Genomic DNA, 17,562 nt, shown 5'->3' with positions numbered 1-17,562 from the left:
CTTTCCAACGGTCGCCAGTATTTAGCTAAGTGTAAAAATGTGGTTAAATGTGAAGTTGAAAGTTTTGTTTCAATACAGTTCGCCTAGCTACGAAAATTTAGGTAGGTGAACTGTACTGAACTTTACGAGATTTGTTTAGATTCAAGAGTCATTAATTGTCAAAACTCAATACATATTAATTATTCTCTCACATATTGGTAACGAATCAAACACATTAAGCATCAACGAACACAATAATCATCATCAGTCAACAGCTGGAATTGATCATGACACAAAGAACTAACCTCATATCGTAGGGACGGGCGAAGCTCGCGCGTGTGACGTCGCCGATCAAGCGCGAGCTTCTCGGCGAGCGCAGCGGGTCCCGATTTGCACGCAGCATCGCCACTTGCCGACCTACACGAATGATCACCGCTATTACTTCCCGCCAGTAAACTAAACGTAATATTCACGACATTCCACATTATTCAAATTATGTTAAACCATTTTAAACAAAATTTTCTTGTATTATGTAAAGGTGGTTTTGTTTAAACAAATAAAAATGGAAGAATTAAAATGAACGGTAACACGCAAAACTACCCGCTAAGTGAGAGATCTTTCGGCTCAGCATGCTATTGCTTAATTTTCTGAAATAACTGAATGTAGGTAAATTCAAAACTTTGACCGTAAATATGATGTGGGCGTAAATGTACCCAAATAGGGGTAGGTTAAAATTATAATTATAAGTCGTATAAAATAACTTTCCAAAAGCCTAATGGCATAACATCTTACGATTTTTAATAGTTATTCATTAATGAATGTAATAAGATTACAAATAATAACAAGATTTCTACTACGTACCTTTTTTTTTAAAATAAAACTTCGATATTTCGTCCCAGTTATATGCACCATGATCACGGAAGAACAGAAGTGAAACAAATGCGGGTGGGCGATTATTGGTAGATAAATAGACCTACCCTCTTTTAGGAGCATTCTTCTTCTTCTTTTTTGTTCTTGGCAATACTCGTCGAGGCCGACTTGATTTGTGCCATTTTCATGTGAGTGTGGGACGAGTTAAGAAGAGGGACCAAGTGGGATGGGACTTGGGCTTGGGCTTGGGATATTAGGTGCGGTTGAGGTCGTATAAAATACATAAAGGACATCATCCACGTTTCATATATTTTTGGTCCAAAATCAAAAGTGCCGGCCAACAAAAAAAAGTGCTGTATTCTGACAGAATACGTCTGCCTTAGCATTTGTTACTATGGCACCAAAGCCGTAGCTCCACTGTGCGTCGAGTATTTGAGATCTAAAAGTCATCGACTATTCATACATTTTTTGTTCAAAATCAAAAGTGTCGGCCAATAAAAAAAAAAGTGCTGTATTCTGACAGAATACGTCCGCCTTAGCATTTGTTACTATGGCACCAAAGCTGTAGCACCACTGTGCGTCGAGTATTTGAGATCTAAAATTCATCGACGATTCATACATTTTTTGTTCAAAATCAAAAATGTCGGCCAATAAAAAAAAAGTACTGTATTCTGACAGAATACGTCCGCCTTAGCATTTGTTACTATGACACCAAAGCTGTAGCACCACTGTGCGTCGTAGTATTTGAGATCAAAGTCAGTCGTTTCATATATTTTTAGAACTCAAATACTACGATGCACAGTGGTGCTACAGCTTTGGTGCCATAGTAATAAATGCTAAGGCGGACGTATTCTATCAGAATACAGCACTTTTAGTTTTTGGCCGGCACTTTTGATTTTGGACCAAAATGGATGATGTCCTTTAATATATAAAATATAAGTTTAAAGTTTTATAGAGTGGTGCTTAATGAATTTAACAAGGGAATGTACATATTTTTTATTAGTAATACTTAAAATAGATGAAAGATTGTAAGGAAGGGGGGCTTTGTTTTTAATTAATATACTATGTAGGGGCAGAGAATTATATAGAGTACAGTTAAATAGAATATGTTCTATACTACCTTCCTCCAGGCCACAATCACAAATTGAGGAATCTAAAATGTGAAGTTTCGTCAAATGCGCTGGAATAGAGCAATGACCAAACCGTAAACGGGTAGGAGCATTCATCTGTGTCGGAATAACAGAGTACCTATCGTCCAAAGACAAATACCGTTATTTTATTTTTTATTTTTATTTGAACTACGTTATTTAAACGTTAAAGGAATACGTGTATAATTTGTGTCTCATCATGACACTAATGTTATTTTTTATTGTTTCAGGTAATAGTCAAGCCGCAGTGGCAGTGTTCATTAAAAGCCTATTCAGAGCAAGTGTACGTACCCCATCAGTAACAACCTTCAACTTGGCGAGAGGGTAAAGGATCCATTAGTTTTCAATGGTTCGTGGTACCGATAGAACGTTATTTTGCTTTATGCATCGTATGATCGTACTTTGAACTTGAACAGTAATTTTTTTATTTAGTGAGAACTTAAATTCAATGATTATTTATTTCTTTATGACATAAAAATTTAACTCTCCATCTTTTGTGTATTTAATATAATGTAGGTGTGTGCGTGCGTGCTTTATTCAAGGGTCGATATTTTATAGGATATTAATGAAACCAATAAAATATGCTTGCAATTATAATTTATATTCAGTCAAATTATACTAATATCAAATCATAATTTTATGACTATTTCCGACTAGAATGATTACATATCTTTGTGGTTAAAATAACTTATCGATTACAATTTCGACTTCAACGCCCTATAAAATAATCGTACACCAACCGGGCATCGAACCATGCACGTCAAGGCCCGAAGGCAGTTATACAAAAATAACGCATTTATTCGGCCATTCGAGTTCTGGAATGTGTGGGGCTCACAGGTTATCGCGCGCGCCCTACTTATCAAATCCGTCACGTTTGCGATGCTGCCTGTTATTAGCCCCTAAAACACGACTAGTTATCGTACCGACTGATCTCTCTTCATTAAAAAAATAAATACTTTCTGTATTACTTACCGAGCTTGTTTCAAACAAAGTGACGCGAATTCTAAAAACAAAATTTAGTTTACTTTCCTCTTACATTCCTTCGACAATATTATGTCCCTGTAGTCCCTGTGTAGACTGACCGGACATTTTAGAAACGGCTGATTATTTAAAACTATCAGTAACATTCTTAAGTAACATCTGCTGGTAAAAGATTCACACAAAGTTGCATGGACGGCCATTGCTAATGAATAGCATAAGTTCTGTCCGTTATAATCGCGCCAATTTGTTTGAAGCATATGAAATGTCTAGAACATGTACTCCCTGTGATTGTAATGTCATCCATTACTCTTGCAATTCCGTTAAGTCTTCCGCTACGGACCTGTAACTTCGGACTATTTTGTTTCACAGTAAAAAGCTAAAATTAGGAACTCGATATATTTGTAGCACAAAAACGGAAGCGAGACGAAAATTAGGACGCACAACAAATAACTGAAAAAGAAACCATTTTCTTAATTAAAATAAAATATATAGAACCGTCAAATGAAAGTATTCCAAACATTGTGCGCATTATTGGAATCAAATTTTCTTTTTCTTTGAATACACATTGTATCAATTACATTATTTTAAAATGATACTTGTTAATGGAAATGTAGGAAGTTCGTTTTTGATCCGCAAGTCCTTTGCGCTTGTCGCAGGTTAAAACTAAAATAATTTGGACGCCGAATATAACCATACATTATTCAAATGAATACCACTTACGCTTAAATATAATGACTAGTGCGATAAATAATAATAGTAGTACATACATACAATATAAATAGCGACAGTTACACGTAACATACATATCACACGATTATTTGTTCGCCTAACTAATGATAGAGCTTTCCGAAAAGCAACACTCTCCACCACAAACCTTTTCTATTGTTGTTTCTTTCATGAAAATATCTTGCTTAATTCTCTTTTTTGCAATAAAGAAAAATCTAACATTTATTTCAGGCACATAATTGTATGTTATTTCGTTCTTAAAATATTAGGCGACCGCAAACGATTTTTTTTAATATCGTTATGACGTTGAGTGGGTCTTTTAGCGTTTGCGGCCAAATATTAAACATTTAATCGAGTACCGTGAGACGTTTCATTCCACTGGAGGCATCCATAAAATAGGTCTTGTATGATACTCAAAACTATTCAAATGGAATGTATAATTTACTTACACAAAAAGAACACATATTTTTTCATCGTATTTTATGGATAGCTCCAAACAAATTCACATTTGCTTGCCGAGTTTCGTACTTTTTAAGGCATGTTATGGGCACCCTCGCCGATAATAGTACATTATATTGTAATAAGAAATAAAAGTAAATTATGTTCAGTAATAACCAAAAATATGCATAGTCCGACAGCAAATAACAGTCTTTCCATTCTGCGGAATGATTAGGCGATATCCACGTTATTTATACGTATATAGGAATCTGCTGTCAAGATTTACATTTTCTTCTATTGATAATAATAATTTTTAGTTAAAAATTATGTATAAATAGTTATACATATACTTTAGTTTTATGTTTTGCTGCCGGGCTACTATGGATAAAAAAATAAAATGACTTATCGGATAGTATTCGACCGAGGGTGCGCGCGCCGGCGCACTAGAACGTCAGAATTGGCTCCTCGCGGTGGTCCAGGATGTCTGGAAAATACGAAATTGATTACTTACTCCTTCCTAAAAATGTCTTCCAGTTTTCGTTTATGTATTTTGGACCTTAGTGTAGGCGCCCACTAAGCGACACGCGACGACAGCTTGGCGACTAGACGTCTATTCTATTCTAGACAAAGAAGAACGGTCACGCCCCATACAAAAAAAGCCCAGACCCGACAGAAACGAGACATACTTCAGTTTTTTTGTCATGTCTTAATGAGGGCTATCGTTTTTATACTTAACAGTTGGCACCCCTGGCGATTGACAGGACCTTACTCTACAGTGGCGCCATCTTGATGAGTGCAAATGCGATAGTCCTTCTACAACTTTAGCACTCACCAGTTGGTGCCACTGTCTACGCTACTAGCAAGTGACAGGACCTTACTCTACAGTGGCGCAAACTGGTGAGCGCTAAAACGATAGCCCTCATTAGTTAGTTTCTGTCGGGCCTGGGTCACAGATGACCATTCTTCTTTCATATATTAGCTTGTAGTTGCGACTTCGCAACTCTGAAGCTTTAAACGAAATATATGAAATTGTCGCTGAGTTGTTGCATGTCGCCTAGTGTGCGCCCGCACTTATTGTAAAGAAACAAGGGTCCCGCTGGAGTGTGTTTTGTGGTGACGTACCTTTGGCGATGCTCCACCAGGGCAGCGTGACGTAGGTGAGGAAGGCGTTAAGCGGCGTGGACTGCTGCCGCTTGCCCTCCTTCCACAGGTGGAAGGTCTGCGTGAACCCGCGCATCGCCCATAGCGGGTTGTATGCGCCGTCGTCCAGTTCTGGAAATGTTGTAACACTTTTAATCCATTGAACACCGGAAAGGTTATCTGTAGAAGCACAGAATAATAATAAGTACTACGTACAGAAGTTTTACTTCGCGAAGGTATTTAAACAAATGTATGCTCAATGTCATTACAATATGGTGTAATTTAGCCTGTCTCAAGAGTCAAGCACCATTTTGTTGACAAACGTCAGTGATCGGCACTGCGCCGAAGCTATAGGGCTGACTTCGGTAAAATGATGTGACGTGAGGTGCCAAACTGCGGAAAATGGCGGAGGAAATACATGATTTAGCATGAATTATCATGAATAATATTAACTACTTATTTACCTCCCAGTGTCTTGAGGCAACTTAAAAAAGTACATTCTGTGTTTTTATTATTATTTAGGCAGTTAAATACTGCACAGTATTTAGTACACCATTTTCTTTATTTTCTTCCATCATACACAAGAATACGCGTGCGTCAGTCAATGTTCGCTCGTATGTGAGGCCTTGTCGAATAGTGTCCTGTAGGTGGGTCATCGTGCGTGTTTTGTTTTCAATGTAAACTCGCGGAGATGAACAGGCCTGGTAGAAGGTTCTTTTGCACATTGAAGATTAGTTTCAGGTGAAAAGCATGGTATTTCTCGCAGATCGTGCTTACGGTTTTCAGAGGAAAATTTACAACGGAACGTCAGTTACAATAGAAACATTTTTTGCCAGTAGATGGCGTTGACATCGTTCTATTCCGCGGTGAGTCGTGATCCACACAGCGTGCTGTGTTCCCCTGGGGCCGCTGCATCGGGAGCCGGCGATGCAGTTCTGGATCTGTTAATAGGCCGTATAGGCCGCGGCTTAAGGGCGGCAGATTTCAACTGACGCTTACTCGATTTCAGAAGAGAATTGGACATTTCGGGAATTGGACATTTTGGGAATTGGACATTGTGGGAATTGGACATTTTGAAACCGTTGGACATTTTGGGAATTGGACATTCTGAACCTGAAGGGATAAAAGTTAATAAATATCCAACCACACCCTAGCCTACGGGCGGCAAAACTGTAAATCCGCCACTGCGGCGACGTGTCGTTGGCCACCTTCACCGATCTCTCGAGCCGCAAGTCTCCACCGCCCCACTCACCGGTGTACCTCCGGGAGTTTTTGGGCAGGTCGCACCAGTAGTAGATGTCGGTGCCGTCGGGCGTGGTGCGGCGCGGCGGCAGGCGGGCGCCGCGGTACAGCGCCGCCGCCGGGCCCGCGCGCCGCCGCGGCAGCGTCACGTACGCGCGCGCGCCGCGGTTGGCGCCCGTCCCCCCCTCGCGCCCGCCGTCCCCCTCCAGGCGGTCGTCCTCGGGCGCGGCGAGCGGCGCGAAGGGCAGCTCCTCCTCGCCGCGCGCGGTGACGGGGCGGCGGCGGGGGCGGGGCCGGGCGGGGGGCGGGGCGGGCGCGTCGAGCTCCTCGGCGGCGGTGGCGAGCTCGGTCTCCCTCGCGGGCAGGTGCAGCGGGCGCAGCGGGGGCGGGCGCGGCGCGGGCGGGGAGGGGCGCGCGCGGCGCGGGGACAGCACGCGCAGGCAGGCCGGCGAGGACGCGTCGGGCGCGCGGGCGCACAGGTCGCGCATGCGCGCCGTGACGGGCGCACAGGACGCGGCGGACGCGGGCCGGCGCCGGGAGGAAGCCTGAGAGCCGCGGCGCTCATCTACGGACAACGGGCGCGGCTTCAGTGGCGGGGCTCGACTTGAAAAATGGCTCACGTCTCGAAACGCAACGCGCAACGCGGCCGTTTGGTGTGGTGGTTCAGAACGGACTACTATGCCGAGAGGTCCCGGGTTCGATTCCCGGCCGGGCAGAAATTGAAATGATGAATTTTAATTTCTGTGACGGGTCTGGGTGTTACTATGTATGTATTTAAAAAAAAAGTATATAAGTAGTATATCCGTTAAGCTAGCACCCATAACACAAGCATTAAAAGTTGCTTACTTTGGGGCTAGCTGGCGTTGTGTGAAAAGTGCCCAAAGATTTATTTACGTTTTGAACGTGCGTCGCTTCGATGAGCCATTTTGCAAACCGTCGATCGAACATTTCGTGTCGTCTGAGCTTTTTAGTTATTTGAAAAACAAACGCTACCGCGGCTGGCTTCCTCCGAGCGAACTAAGACTAATTTTGCGCTAGTCGGTTTCTAAAACGCCGGCCAGACCGATTAAGTATTAAAACTCATCCCGAACGTTGTAATAAAATTGGTTTTGTTCAACGTAAAGCCAAAAAATAGCTTTAAAATACCGATTCATCGTCTGATTACGATTGAAATAATTACAACGTTTTTTGTGAGATTTAATGTTTAATCGATTCGATCAGCATCTGAGACACCGAGAACACGTGACCGAATTACACAACATCTAAAAGCGCGAAAAGCGATGAGGCGTCAAAATAATCAATGATAAACGACACGAAAATGTAACGTAAAACACATTAAATTATGCAAAAAAAAATAATTACAAATATTAACAAAAGTTTTTAAATAAATGTGTGTGTGATCTTGGAAACATCAGTGATCATAACATTACAATTTTAGAAAACATCTGAAAAAAATGTTCACTTAATTTTTCTGATATTTCCTCAACCATTTCCAAAAAGCCAATTGAGCAAGCCGTTTTAAAGGCTTCCAAATTCAAGGGGTGCATTGTAGCTTGTTTTCTTATCCTTACCCGAGACGCCCGCTGAATAGACAATAACAGCCGTCGCTGTCAACATTGCAGCCCAACCTTCGCCCTGCGCATACGCCACCTGCTGATGGCAGCTAACTTCGTGTATAGTGTCGGGCACCTTTTTTTTTATCCACAACGAGGAAGCTCTTGGCCTGTATCTCACCTGATGGTAAGTGACGATCAGGCCGAAGGTGGAAGCGAGATACACACGGAATCCTCAACCACAGAGGAACTGGCTATCTTACCTCTAACTGCCGGAACACAACAATGCTGTTAACATTCATGCTATGGCGACAGACTTAGGTAAGATGGTGGTAGCTAGCCAGGCGGACTTGGAACAAGCCCTACCACCAACCAAACTGAACAGAAAATTCTGCCCCCACTGGGAATCGAACCCGGGACCTCTGCGTCTGAAGCAGGTGGTCTAACCACTAGACCACAGAGGCGGTTAAACCTCGGGGAGATTAGTATCCGGCCCGGCCACGAGCGCGTCCGGCACCTCGTATTCTCGTGCTGGAGAGTTTAGTGTCGGGCACGTACCGACAATAACATCCGTCGCTGACAACATTGTAGCCCAACTGATGGCAGCTAGCCTCGTGTAACCTCGTGTAGTGTCGGGCACGTACCGTCGCGCAGGTCGCCGGCCTCCACCTCGGCCAGCCCGTCCACGAGCGCGTCCAGCCCCTCGTTCTCGGAGCGGCTCTTGTCCTTGGGCGCGCGCGTGCGCCAGCCGCCGCGCACGAAGTTCGTGATGTTCGCGCTCGGGTCGCTCAGCCGCCGCTGAAACGGTCAAGCCACTCATTAGTACAGAGAAACAGAACATTTTAAGCCTATGGGTTGTGCAACCGTAGCTGAATATTGAGCAAAACTAAAAAGCAACATTAGAAAACATATCATCTTCCACTGATGAGCATAGGCCTCCCCCAATGCTATCCTTGTTGCCCGGTTGGTAGCGGCCTGCGTCCAGCGCCTTTCTGCTACCTTTACGATGTAGTCGGTCCACCTTCTGGGTGGACGTCCTACACTGCATTTTCCGGTACGTGGCCTCCACTGACAGACCCTTGCTGCACCATCGGCTGTCAGTTCTTCGTACTATGTGCCCTGCCCATTGCCACTTCAGCTTGCTAACCCATCGGGCTATTTCAGCGACTTTAGTTCGTTAACGGATCTCCTCATTTCTGATTCGATCTCGTAATGAAACACCGAGCATAGCCCTCTCCATAGCACGCTGTGCAACTTTGAACTTCTGTATAAGGTCTATAGTGAGAGGCCACGTTTCCGAATCATAAGTCATCGCAGTTAACACACATTGGTTGTAGACTTTCGTCTTCACGCACTGAGGTATTTTGAACGAAAAGATGTTGCGTAGTTTCGCTACATATTCTGGCTCAACATGAGAGACCGGCTCACCTGGTGGCGCGCACTGAGGTATTTTGGACGAAAACATATTGCGTAGTTTCGCTACATATTCTGGCTTAACATTTAAGTCTACTCACCTGGTGGCGATATATGAACATCTCCTCAGGGTCGTCGTCCCAGTCGCTGTCCCACATGTCAGTGGCGCACAGGCCGGGCTCGGAGGAGGGCGTGTCGAGCCCGGCGGCGTGTGGGCGTGACACGGCCATCTCGGCGTGGCCCTTGCCGCTGGGGCCCTTCATGCGCACGAACTCGCAGCGCGCCGCCGCCTTGCCGCCCAGCAGCCCGAACGACATGCGCTGCGCCACCTTCGTGGATAGCGACGTTTGCTGGAACGTGCAAACGGACTGCTTAGTTTTGTGGTCGTCGATGTGGAATGGAAATTAGCATATGAGAGACAGCATGACTAACTGAAACTAAATTTACTACTAAGTAATCGAAATCATCGGTACCTTTGCTGTGCCTGAGATTTAATACTATATCTATAAAACCTTAATTTCGAACTCCTCCTATGTTCTTCTGATTAATTTCGTTGCGGGTTCAATGACAGTTTAACTTTCCCCCGGGACAAACTTGACCTTCATTGGTTGGGTTTTTGTGGCGGTCAAGCTGTAGATCCTGGCTACACAGGAGTTGCAGTGGTGGGAACGAGAGGTGGGAATAGTCCCGTTTATATCTATAAAAGCGAAAAGGCACTGATTGACTGACTCACTCATCACCAAATCTCAGAAACTACGAGTGCTAAGAGTCTCAAATTGCGCATGGGGGTTTCTTTTAGAACGTAGATGCTCACTAAGACGGGATTTTGCAAAATTCAACCCCTAAAGGGGTAAAACGGGATCCACGCGTAAGAAGTCACGAGCGGCCGCTAGTGTAAAACATAAATGTGAGTCTTACTCTGACTCTATTAAAGGCTGTCGAGTTATAACATAACTAGCTTTCCGCCCGCGGCTTCGCCCGCGTGGAATTTTGTCTGTCACAGAAAAACTTTATCGCGCGCGTCCCTGTTTCAAAAACCGGGATAAAAACTATCCTATGTTCTTTCCCGGGACTCAAACTATCTCTATGCCAAATTTCATCAAAATCGGTTGCGAGGTTTAAGCGGGAAAGCGTAACAGACAGACAGACAGACAGACAGACAGACAGAGTTACTTTCGCATTTATAATATTATATTATAATATTAGTTGGGATAGTTGGGATGGAACTCCAAACCATCTTATGCTGTGAGCGTAAACACAATACATTCTGAATGACATATTATTATTGCTCATTTGCGGCAAAAAAATGGCCGGAAGCGAGGGATATCTACCAATGTCACAGACAGTGATTACTATAAATCATTGTATGCTAATACACAGATTTTTCAGAGATACGTGCCTAGTAAATATTTACAATTTTTCCACAAATTACGTTTGTAATGTGTGCGAGTTACGTGTGTTAGTTTTACTTGAGTAGAGCTGAATAAGACAATGAACGTAGGAAACAAATAAATTAAACCGATTTCACAATCGAGAACTAAGTAAAGAGAGACAAAAAAGAATAAGCGCCCACAAAGAAATAGAAATTATTAAGCAAATAAAAAACGATAAGCAAATAAAAAACGAATAACTAACCACACGTAAACAATAGGAACGTCCAACAATCCATACGATTCGTTCAGAAAGAAAGCATTTATTTTAAATACGAAGCGTTTGAAGTTCCAAACATTTCAATCATTCATTAGGCATCTTCAAAGCCAATGGTAATCGCAACACAAAAGAAAAATGTGGGGATAGTATTAATAAATAAACAAGCGTGTTGTCGCCACAGACAGCTGACATCAATGATGCGTATGTCTGCAATAACGAAACGTGTGTCGGAACAGCTGCTGACCGTGCACGCGACTTGCGTAATAATGTAAGAATATACATTTCCTCTTTATTCCGCCACTATAACATAATAGGCCGTTTTTTTATTATTACTTTTCTTAGTTGTCCCAACAAAACTACGATCACTATCAAAGTATGTAAATTAGAACCGTTTGTCAATAGGGCTCTGATCGGCTAGTTAAACCATAACACTGATCGGCAAGATTTGCCATAAATTACGCATTAGTTGGATCCAATTTAGAATCTATGCCAAGTTATTTACGCTAGACTAACTAGAGACATTTTCCTTACCCCAGAGGAAGGTCCGAACGTTGAACCGACGCGCTTGCCGTTATCTACCTATTGCTATTATCTATTATTATTTTCTATTGACGTTCATAAGTGCCACTTATGGTCTAAACTGAATAAATATTTTTGATTTTGATTTTGACTAGGCGATAATTCTGACACAATAAAGGCACCTAGTATTGCTGATGGGAATATGGCAATATTTCCCTTACTTTGGCAAAGGTTTCAGGATTTGTCCCTCGTAGCAATAATAAAATTTTATTTATTTATATTAGGAAGACCAGAGCTTACATAATTTCAGAAAGTTCTTTTACAGTTAATAACACTACAAGCTGGTTATGAACCGGATGATCATCGTTGCTTACTTGGTCGGTTATAATTAATCCAAATCGAGTCTTGGACATAGTTCTGATTAATGCTTTTGATCTCACGACAATATTAATGAGTAGCTTGCCATTCATGACTATGATCAATGAGCCCTTCCACTTGAACTTAATGTTTCATTTCACCGTTGCAAGTACTGTTGTAGACAAATATTAGGTACCTATACAATTAACTATGTCATGAGTTTCCTTTATTGATTGACCGAGTACTGGGTTAATGGCTCGCCTTCATGATCATTACGAAAAGTTACATGCCCCGTAACAAGGTCTATAGGTAGCTTGGACAAAGAAAAACATCTTGGCCTAGTAAAAATACAAAATGTCGCATCCATGCCGCTACGGCAACGGGCACATTTCCAAATCCAACAGATTAGTAGGCATTGTTCCAAGTCCGCTACAAAAATAATTGTATTTCTTGCATTTGTTGACACTCCGCTTGGGACGCGACGCTCGTGATCTTGACTCCGCAGACAGATTTCGATCTCACACGCAACTTCACGACCGCATATAAACAGAGAAACTATTTATAGATACTTTAATCATTTTTAGAACAACGGCCTCGATGACACGCTTTGTTTTTATACGGCGTTAGACATTGAATTCAAATTATAATCGGATTTGTAAGCACACATTAATCACGATGCTAAACGGTCCGGGATGACGAGTCCTCCGTGACGTCAGTGCCTGGTGCGGGTATTCGGGAGGACGGTCCCGCCGCCCTCGGCGCCGGCCGACGACCCCATGCAAGAAGTTCGTCTGCGACCGCCACTGTCATGACCATGGTGGTGACTGGTGACGTCATGCCACGCGTGACATGAGTAATAGACGCCTCGAAGAATTAAATCAATTGAGGATCTTCATTTTTCATGTAGATATGCTAACGGCACAAGGTGTTGCATATAGCATATTAAACAGAGATTGTTAATCACGGTAGCTGCTGCTATAATTCTTACAGCGATATTCAAAGCAATGGTGTTTTCGTGGAATGAAAATCATACATCGGAGTTTCCAGGTCACCTCATAAATCGGTTATGTCTGCGCGTGTCTCGCTCGTGGCGCGTGGGTGGTCTCCAAGATGCACTAGTTCGGTACATCATCGCATCTGATTAATCGATCCCGGCCAACCTCCGGGAGGTTGAAGGGCGCGGGGCGGCGGGCGGCGGCGGTGGGCGGCGGGGAGGGATATCAACAAGTAACATCGCGCCGCCGCGTCGCCGGCTCGCTTTCGCGGAGACACCTCATGAACAGCAGCTCTGGCGGTGTGTGAATGGACTTGTTACTAGCCAACTGAAAGTTTGCGTTAGTCTGGTGTACAACCTCTTTTGTAACCCACTCATGTTTTAAACCAAATTTTTGGTTAGTTTTCAACACTGCACTTACTGAGTCTTGTGTAGTCAAAATGTTTATATACTTTTTATTTTAGACACATTCCGACAGTATTATTTCTGTAGATCAGCTATAGCCTCGTAAGTCCCCTCGTACTTGTACAAGTACATACTAAGCATAGTAGTTCAGACCTGACATTTAAATTTCATAGCAAGCGTAACTGCCTAATGTACTTACCCAAGTACAAATTTTTCTTTCCCCATTTACCGGGTTGTTTTTTTACAATGGCAAAAATGATACGACCATACTCATTCAATACTCTATGGTCAATTCCGCCATGTTAGACAGGTAACGTCAACTGTCATTGTCAGTGTCAATTTTTCTCAAAATGGTCACGCGGTCGGATTGCCAGCCGGCACGAGGGTAGTTTATCTGTTTATATCAAAGTAATCTTTTGTTTTTTGTCTTGTTTTTTAAATGTATCTGTAAATATAAATTATAGTTTTTGTAAATTAAACAAAATTTAAAAAGAAACTTTGTATTTTAGGAGGTTTATGATCGGTCAAAATAATTTGTACTTGATATAGTACGTTAGGCGTTTGTTACACAAATAATTGTATGAAAGTTGTATTAGGTATAAAATTAGCGTTTTTTTTTCTTTGAAGTTCATTACTATGTAATTTCTTACATAGTATAGCTATGTCCATCATTCTTTTTTTATTTGAAAATATACTTCAAGGGCTTACTTTTACGTATAAAATGTTAAGCTTAATTTTATTTTTTAAATTAGAATTTAATCTTCAAAGACAGCTCGTCCTAATTGTCGTCCGTTTCCATTAAACAAAAATAAATATATTTTTATACAGATACCAATTTTCAAAAAAATGTCTTAATTTTTTTTATAGCTTAATGTTGTTACAATCTACCTACAAAATTTCATAAAATTTGAATTCATGGCTTTTTAAAAAATCACAAAAATATTAGTATGGAAAAATTAATTTTGGTGAAATTCTCCATATAAAACGCTAAGGCCAAATAATTTTATCTTAAACACTGAATTTTATAATTATTGCTTACTTAAGTGACGTTTAGAAGAAAAATATGATTTATTTTTAATACTTAAATAAAAACTTTATCTTAATTATATTATTTTTTACACTGTATAAAATGCCTAACGTACTTACAGGAGTACAAACTATTTTCAATATTTTTCTTTTTAAACAGGTGCTAAAGATGCTAAACTTACAGTAAAAAATACAAAACATAATGTAACACTTAAAAAACTATGTAAAACCGTCAATATTTTATCTCGGTCTGAAGCACATTTCTTAGTTTGTACTTGGTATAGTACATCCGGCAGATATGAATACTGCTATTGAAAAAACACAGGACTTACGAGGATAGATAGATACACCAAAAGCCTAGTTTTTTTTTATTTATGAGTTTCACCGACAAAGCCACATACAGTAGGTACATACATTTTTTTATATTCAGGATAGTTATAGATAACTCAATCCCAATTCGTGTTGTTGATGGGACATGAATGACTGTTGACTTGTTCACATAAAAATCTTTGGCCTAAGATAAGATATCAGATCAAATAACAGGCATCAACGGCGGCAGTAGTCTCACTTTCACGTCTAGTTTGCCCCAGTTTCTGGGTTCACCCGCCGCCTCCCGCCCCCTCCCGCCCCCTCCCGCCCGTCTCCCCTCAAACATAACTACCATGAACATTATAGATTCCAGTTCGAATGTTTGTTTTTGAATATCACCGCAACGGCTGAATGGAGGTGGCAGGAAGTACACCGCCCCAAATAAAGTTCATTAGTCAACTAATGATTTTTGTTTTTACATTTTCAATATTTATGAAAGAAGCCCTTTACTTGGGATATGAGTTCCGAGTTCAAATACTTCCGTGATCTAGTGGTTAGAATGATAGATTTCCCGCCCGCCCAGAAAGTATTCGACTATTTATTGGGCTTTGCAGTTGCAGGCTTCAATCAGCGCTATGTATTTGATCCATGCTTCCAATACAAAATTATTTTACCATAAGGATTTATTCGATTCATTCATGGCAGTTAGAAAATCTCACACCAGGATTGCTAATAAATAGGGCGCACTGTTACGAACAAATTGAATTTATTGAGTTGGTGTTTAGCGTACCTCGAACTGTGTTTTACATTTGTACACTAGCTTCGATGCAAATATAGATAATGGAGCAATCAGTAACCTGCGTGGGCTGGCATACGGCTTTTGAGGGCCCAGGAGCGCGGGGGCGGCGTGACGTCACTTCCGGGGTCAGGGGCAGACAATTACCACAAAATCCCGTATAAAATAGTCAACATTCCCTGTCTGTGGAGGAACACTGCATGTGGTCGCGATATCCTCATCAGTGAGGGACCGAGGAAGAAGAAAAAATCCCTACATTGCTACAATGGAGCCAAAAAAAAAAGATAATGTACACACAGAGAGGAATGATGACATGATAGCGTTTATTGACGATTCACTTCGCAACTGTTAACTACAAAGCGAAATGCATAGTTACTTTTTTACTGAAATGTTGCAAAGTTGGCATGTTGATGATGCAGTCGCAACTCGAAAAAGTCGATCATCGTACTTGGTTCCTAATGCTGTAATAGTTGCGTTATGAATGCATCGAGCCGACAGCCAGAGCCGGAGCGAGTGGGTGGCATGACGTCACCGCTTTCGTCCCCAAGCGCCCCTGTCACACAAACCGAGAGGTTTATCACCAAACACCCGTCTGTGGTGGAACTTATTTCATTGCCCATTAAGTTGTTTATTATTTCAACATGCGTCAGCAGACAACAGAAAATCAATTGTCACGGAGCTGCAAATACTACCGTAGGCTTCCGCGATCTCAAGGTCATATTGACACCATGGCTGGAGAGACACTTCACTAAAATGTTGTATTTAAGATTGGCGCAAGATTTTATTTAGATTGAATTAAAAGGGAACTAACTGTAATATACCTACTCCTATTAGCCTTTGTTAGATTATAAATTTTAAGTATAAATAAATAAATATTTGTTAAATGTGAGCTCCTTTTAGTTTGTTATGAGAATGCCATATGAAAGGTCGGGCAGATCAGGTTCCCTTTATCTATTTATTTTCTTTATTTGGAAAACATACAGCTTATAGTTAAACACAGATAACATGACATTATAATTAAACATACTTGGGTTAATTACAACATTTAACTTAGTAACGGCTGTGTCTATTTTAATGAATACTCGTTTGTTGGATTCATATCAGCCCTAAAAACAAGATAACTATTAATATTAGGAAAATTATGATTAAAATTATGTTTTAAGCATAATTAGGCGTACAAAAATGTCATCTTCCGGAATTTACAGCTCACGTAACGCACATAGCACTATTCTCTAATACATATTTAAAACAACATGACATTCCTAATGTAACACAGTCCGCGAGGTCAGCTAGTTTGTTATGAGTTTGATTCTCGGTTGGGTGTTATTTTCTAGAACATACGAGAACCAACAAATGAGGTATTTCTTTAAGCGCTTAATCTCGTTAGCAACTGTGTTGCCGACCGTAATTATGTAAAGATGTCCACTAAGTGGGGCACTGTCCTAGACTGTCCGAACTGCACATCGTCAATAATTTATTTTACTAAACGGACCTGATAACACTACTTGATAATTTCTCAATAATAATGAGAACGAAGTCAATTAATCATTCAACCTGTATTTGAACTTCAGATAAAATACATACTGTCTCGTTTTAAAGTTTGCGAAGCAGAAGCCAATAACCGAAAAATTTAATAATGCGCCAACTGTAATGTCTAGGTAGTATTTAAAAGTACATGCCCTTCATACACGATTTAATGCAATAGGATTTTAGATATATTAAAACTGTCGTTTTGTATGGAAATTTTAACAACTATATTTATTTACCACAAGCATCGTAATGTAAATATTTGTAATAGAAAACAGATAAAAGGGGCATGTATTAAAATGGCATTGCTAACTTAAGAACGCCTTTTATTGATCTGATTAAATTAAATACGCAACAAACAGAATATTGTTAAATAATAATTTTATTGTATTATTATTATTGTCCAAAGATACATTATCCTCATCCAAATCGAATACGTTAATTTGTCTTTAGACTATAATGATATTATGCAGGACAACAAACATTGAT

At 41.0% G+C, this 17,562-nt stretch overlaps 2 protein-coding genes across 4 annotated transcripts in view; one reads left to right on the top strand and one right to left on the bottom strand.

The window, feature by feature from the left end:
* Positions 1 to 17,562, top strand: part of LOC135073032 (phosphatidylcholine:ceramide cholinephosphotransferase 2-like) — a 100,517-nt gene that overhangs the window by 58,513 nt on the left and 24,442 nt on the right. The window lies entirely within an intron of this gene.
* Positions 2,578 to 17,562, bottom strand: part of LOC135073033 (uncharacterized protein KIAA0930 homolog) — a 52,432-nt gene continuing 37,447 nt past the window's right edge. For all 3 annotated transcript variants that reach the window (XM_063967040.1, XM_063967042.1, XM_063967041.1), the window contains 4 exons: positions 9,592 to 9,840; positions 8,722 to 8,875; positions 5,265 to 5,414; positions 2,578 to 4,626 (listed from right to left, as the gene is read on the bottom strand). In XM_063967040.1, coding sequence (XP_063823110.1) covers positions 4,586 to 4,626; positions 5,265 to 5,414; positions 8,722 to 8,875; positions 9,592 to 9,840 — 594 coding nt within the window. In that variant the 3' untranslated portion in view covers positions 2,578 to 4,585. The remainder of the gene's footprint in view (positions 4,627 to 5,264; positions 5,415 to 8,721; positions 8,876 to 9,591; positions 9,841 to 17,562) is intronic.

Source organism: Ostrinia nubilalis, chromosome 7 (assembly GCF_963855985.1).
Source record: "Ostrinia nubilalis chromosome 7, ilOstNubi1.1, whole genome shotgun sequence".
In the NCBI taxonomy this organism is placed as follows: domain Eukaryota; kingdom Metazoa; phylum Arthropoda; class Insecta; order Lepidoptera; family Crambidae; genus Ostrinia; species Ostrinia nubilalis.
Note: the sequence above shows the minus strand (reverse complement) of the source record. Positions and strands in the feature narration are given on the sequence as shown.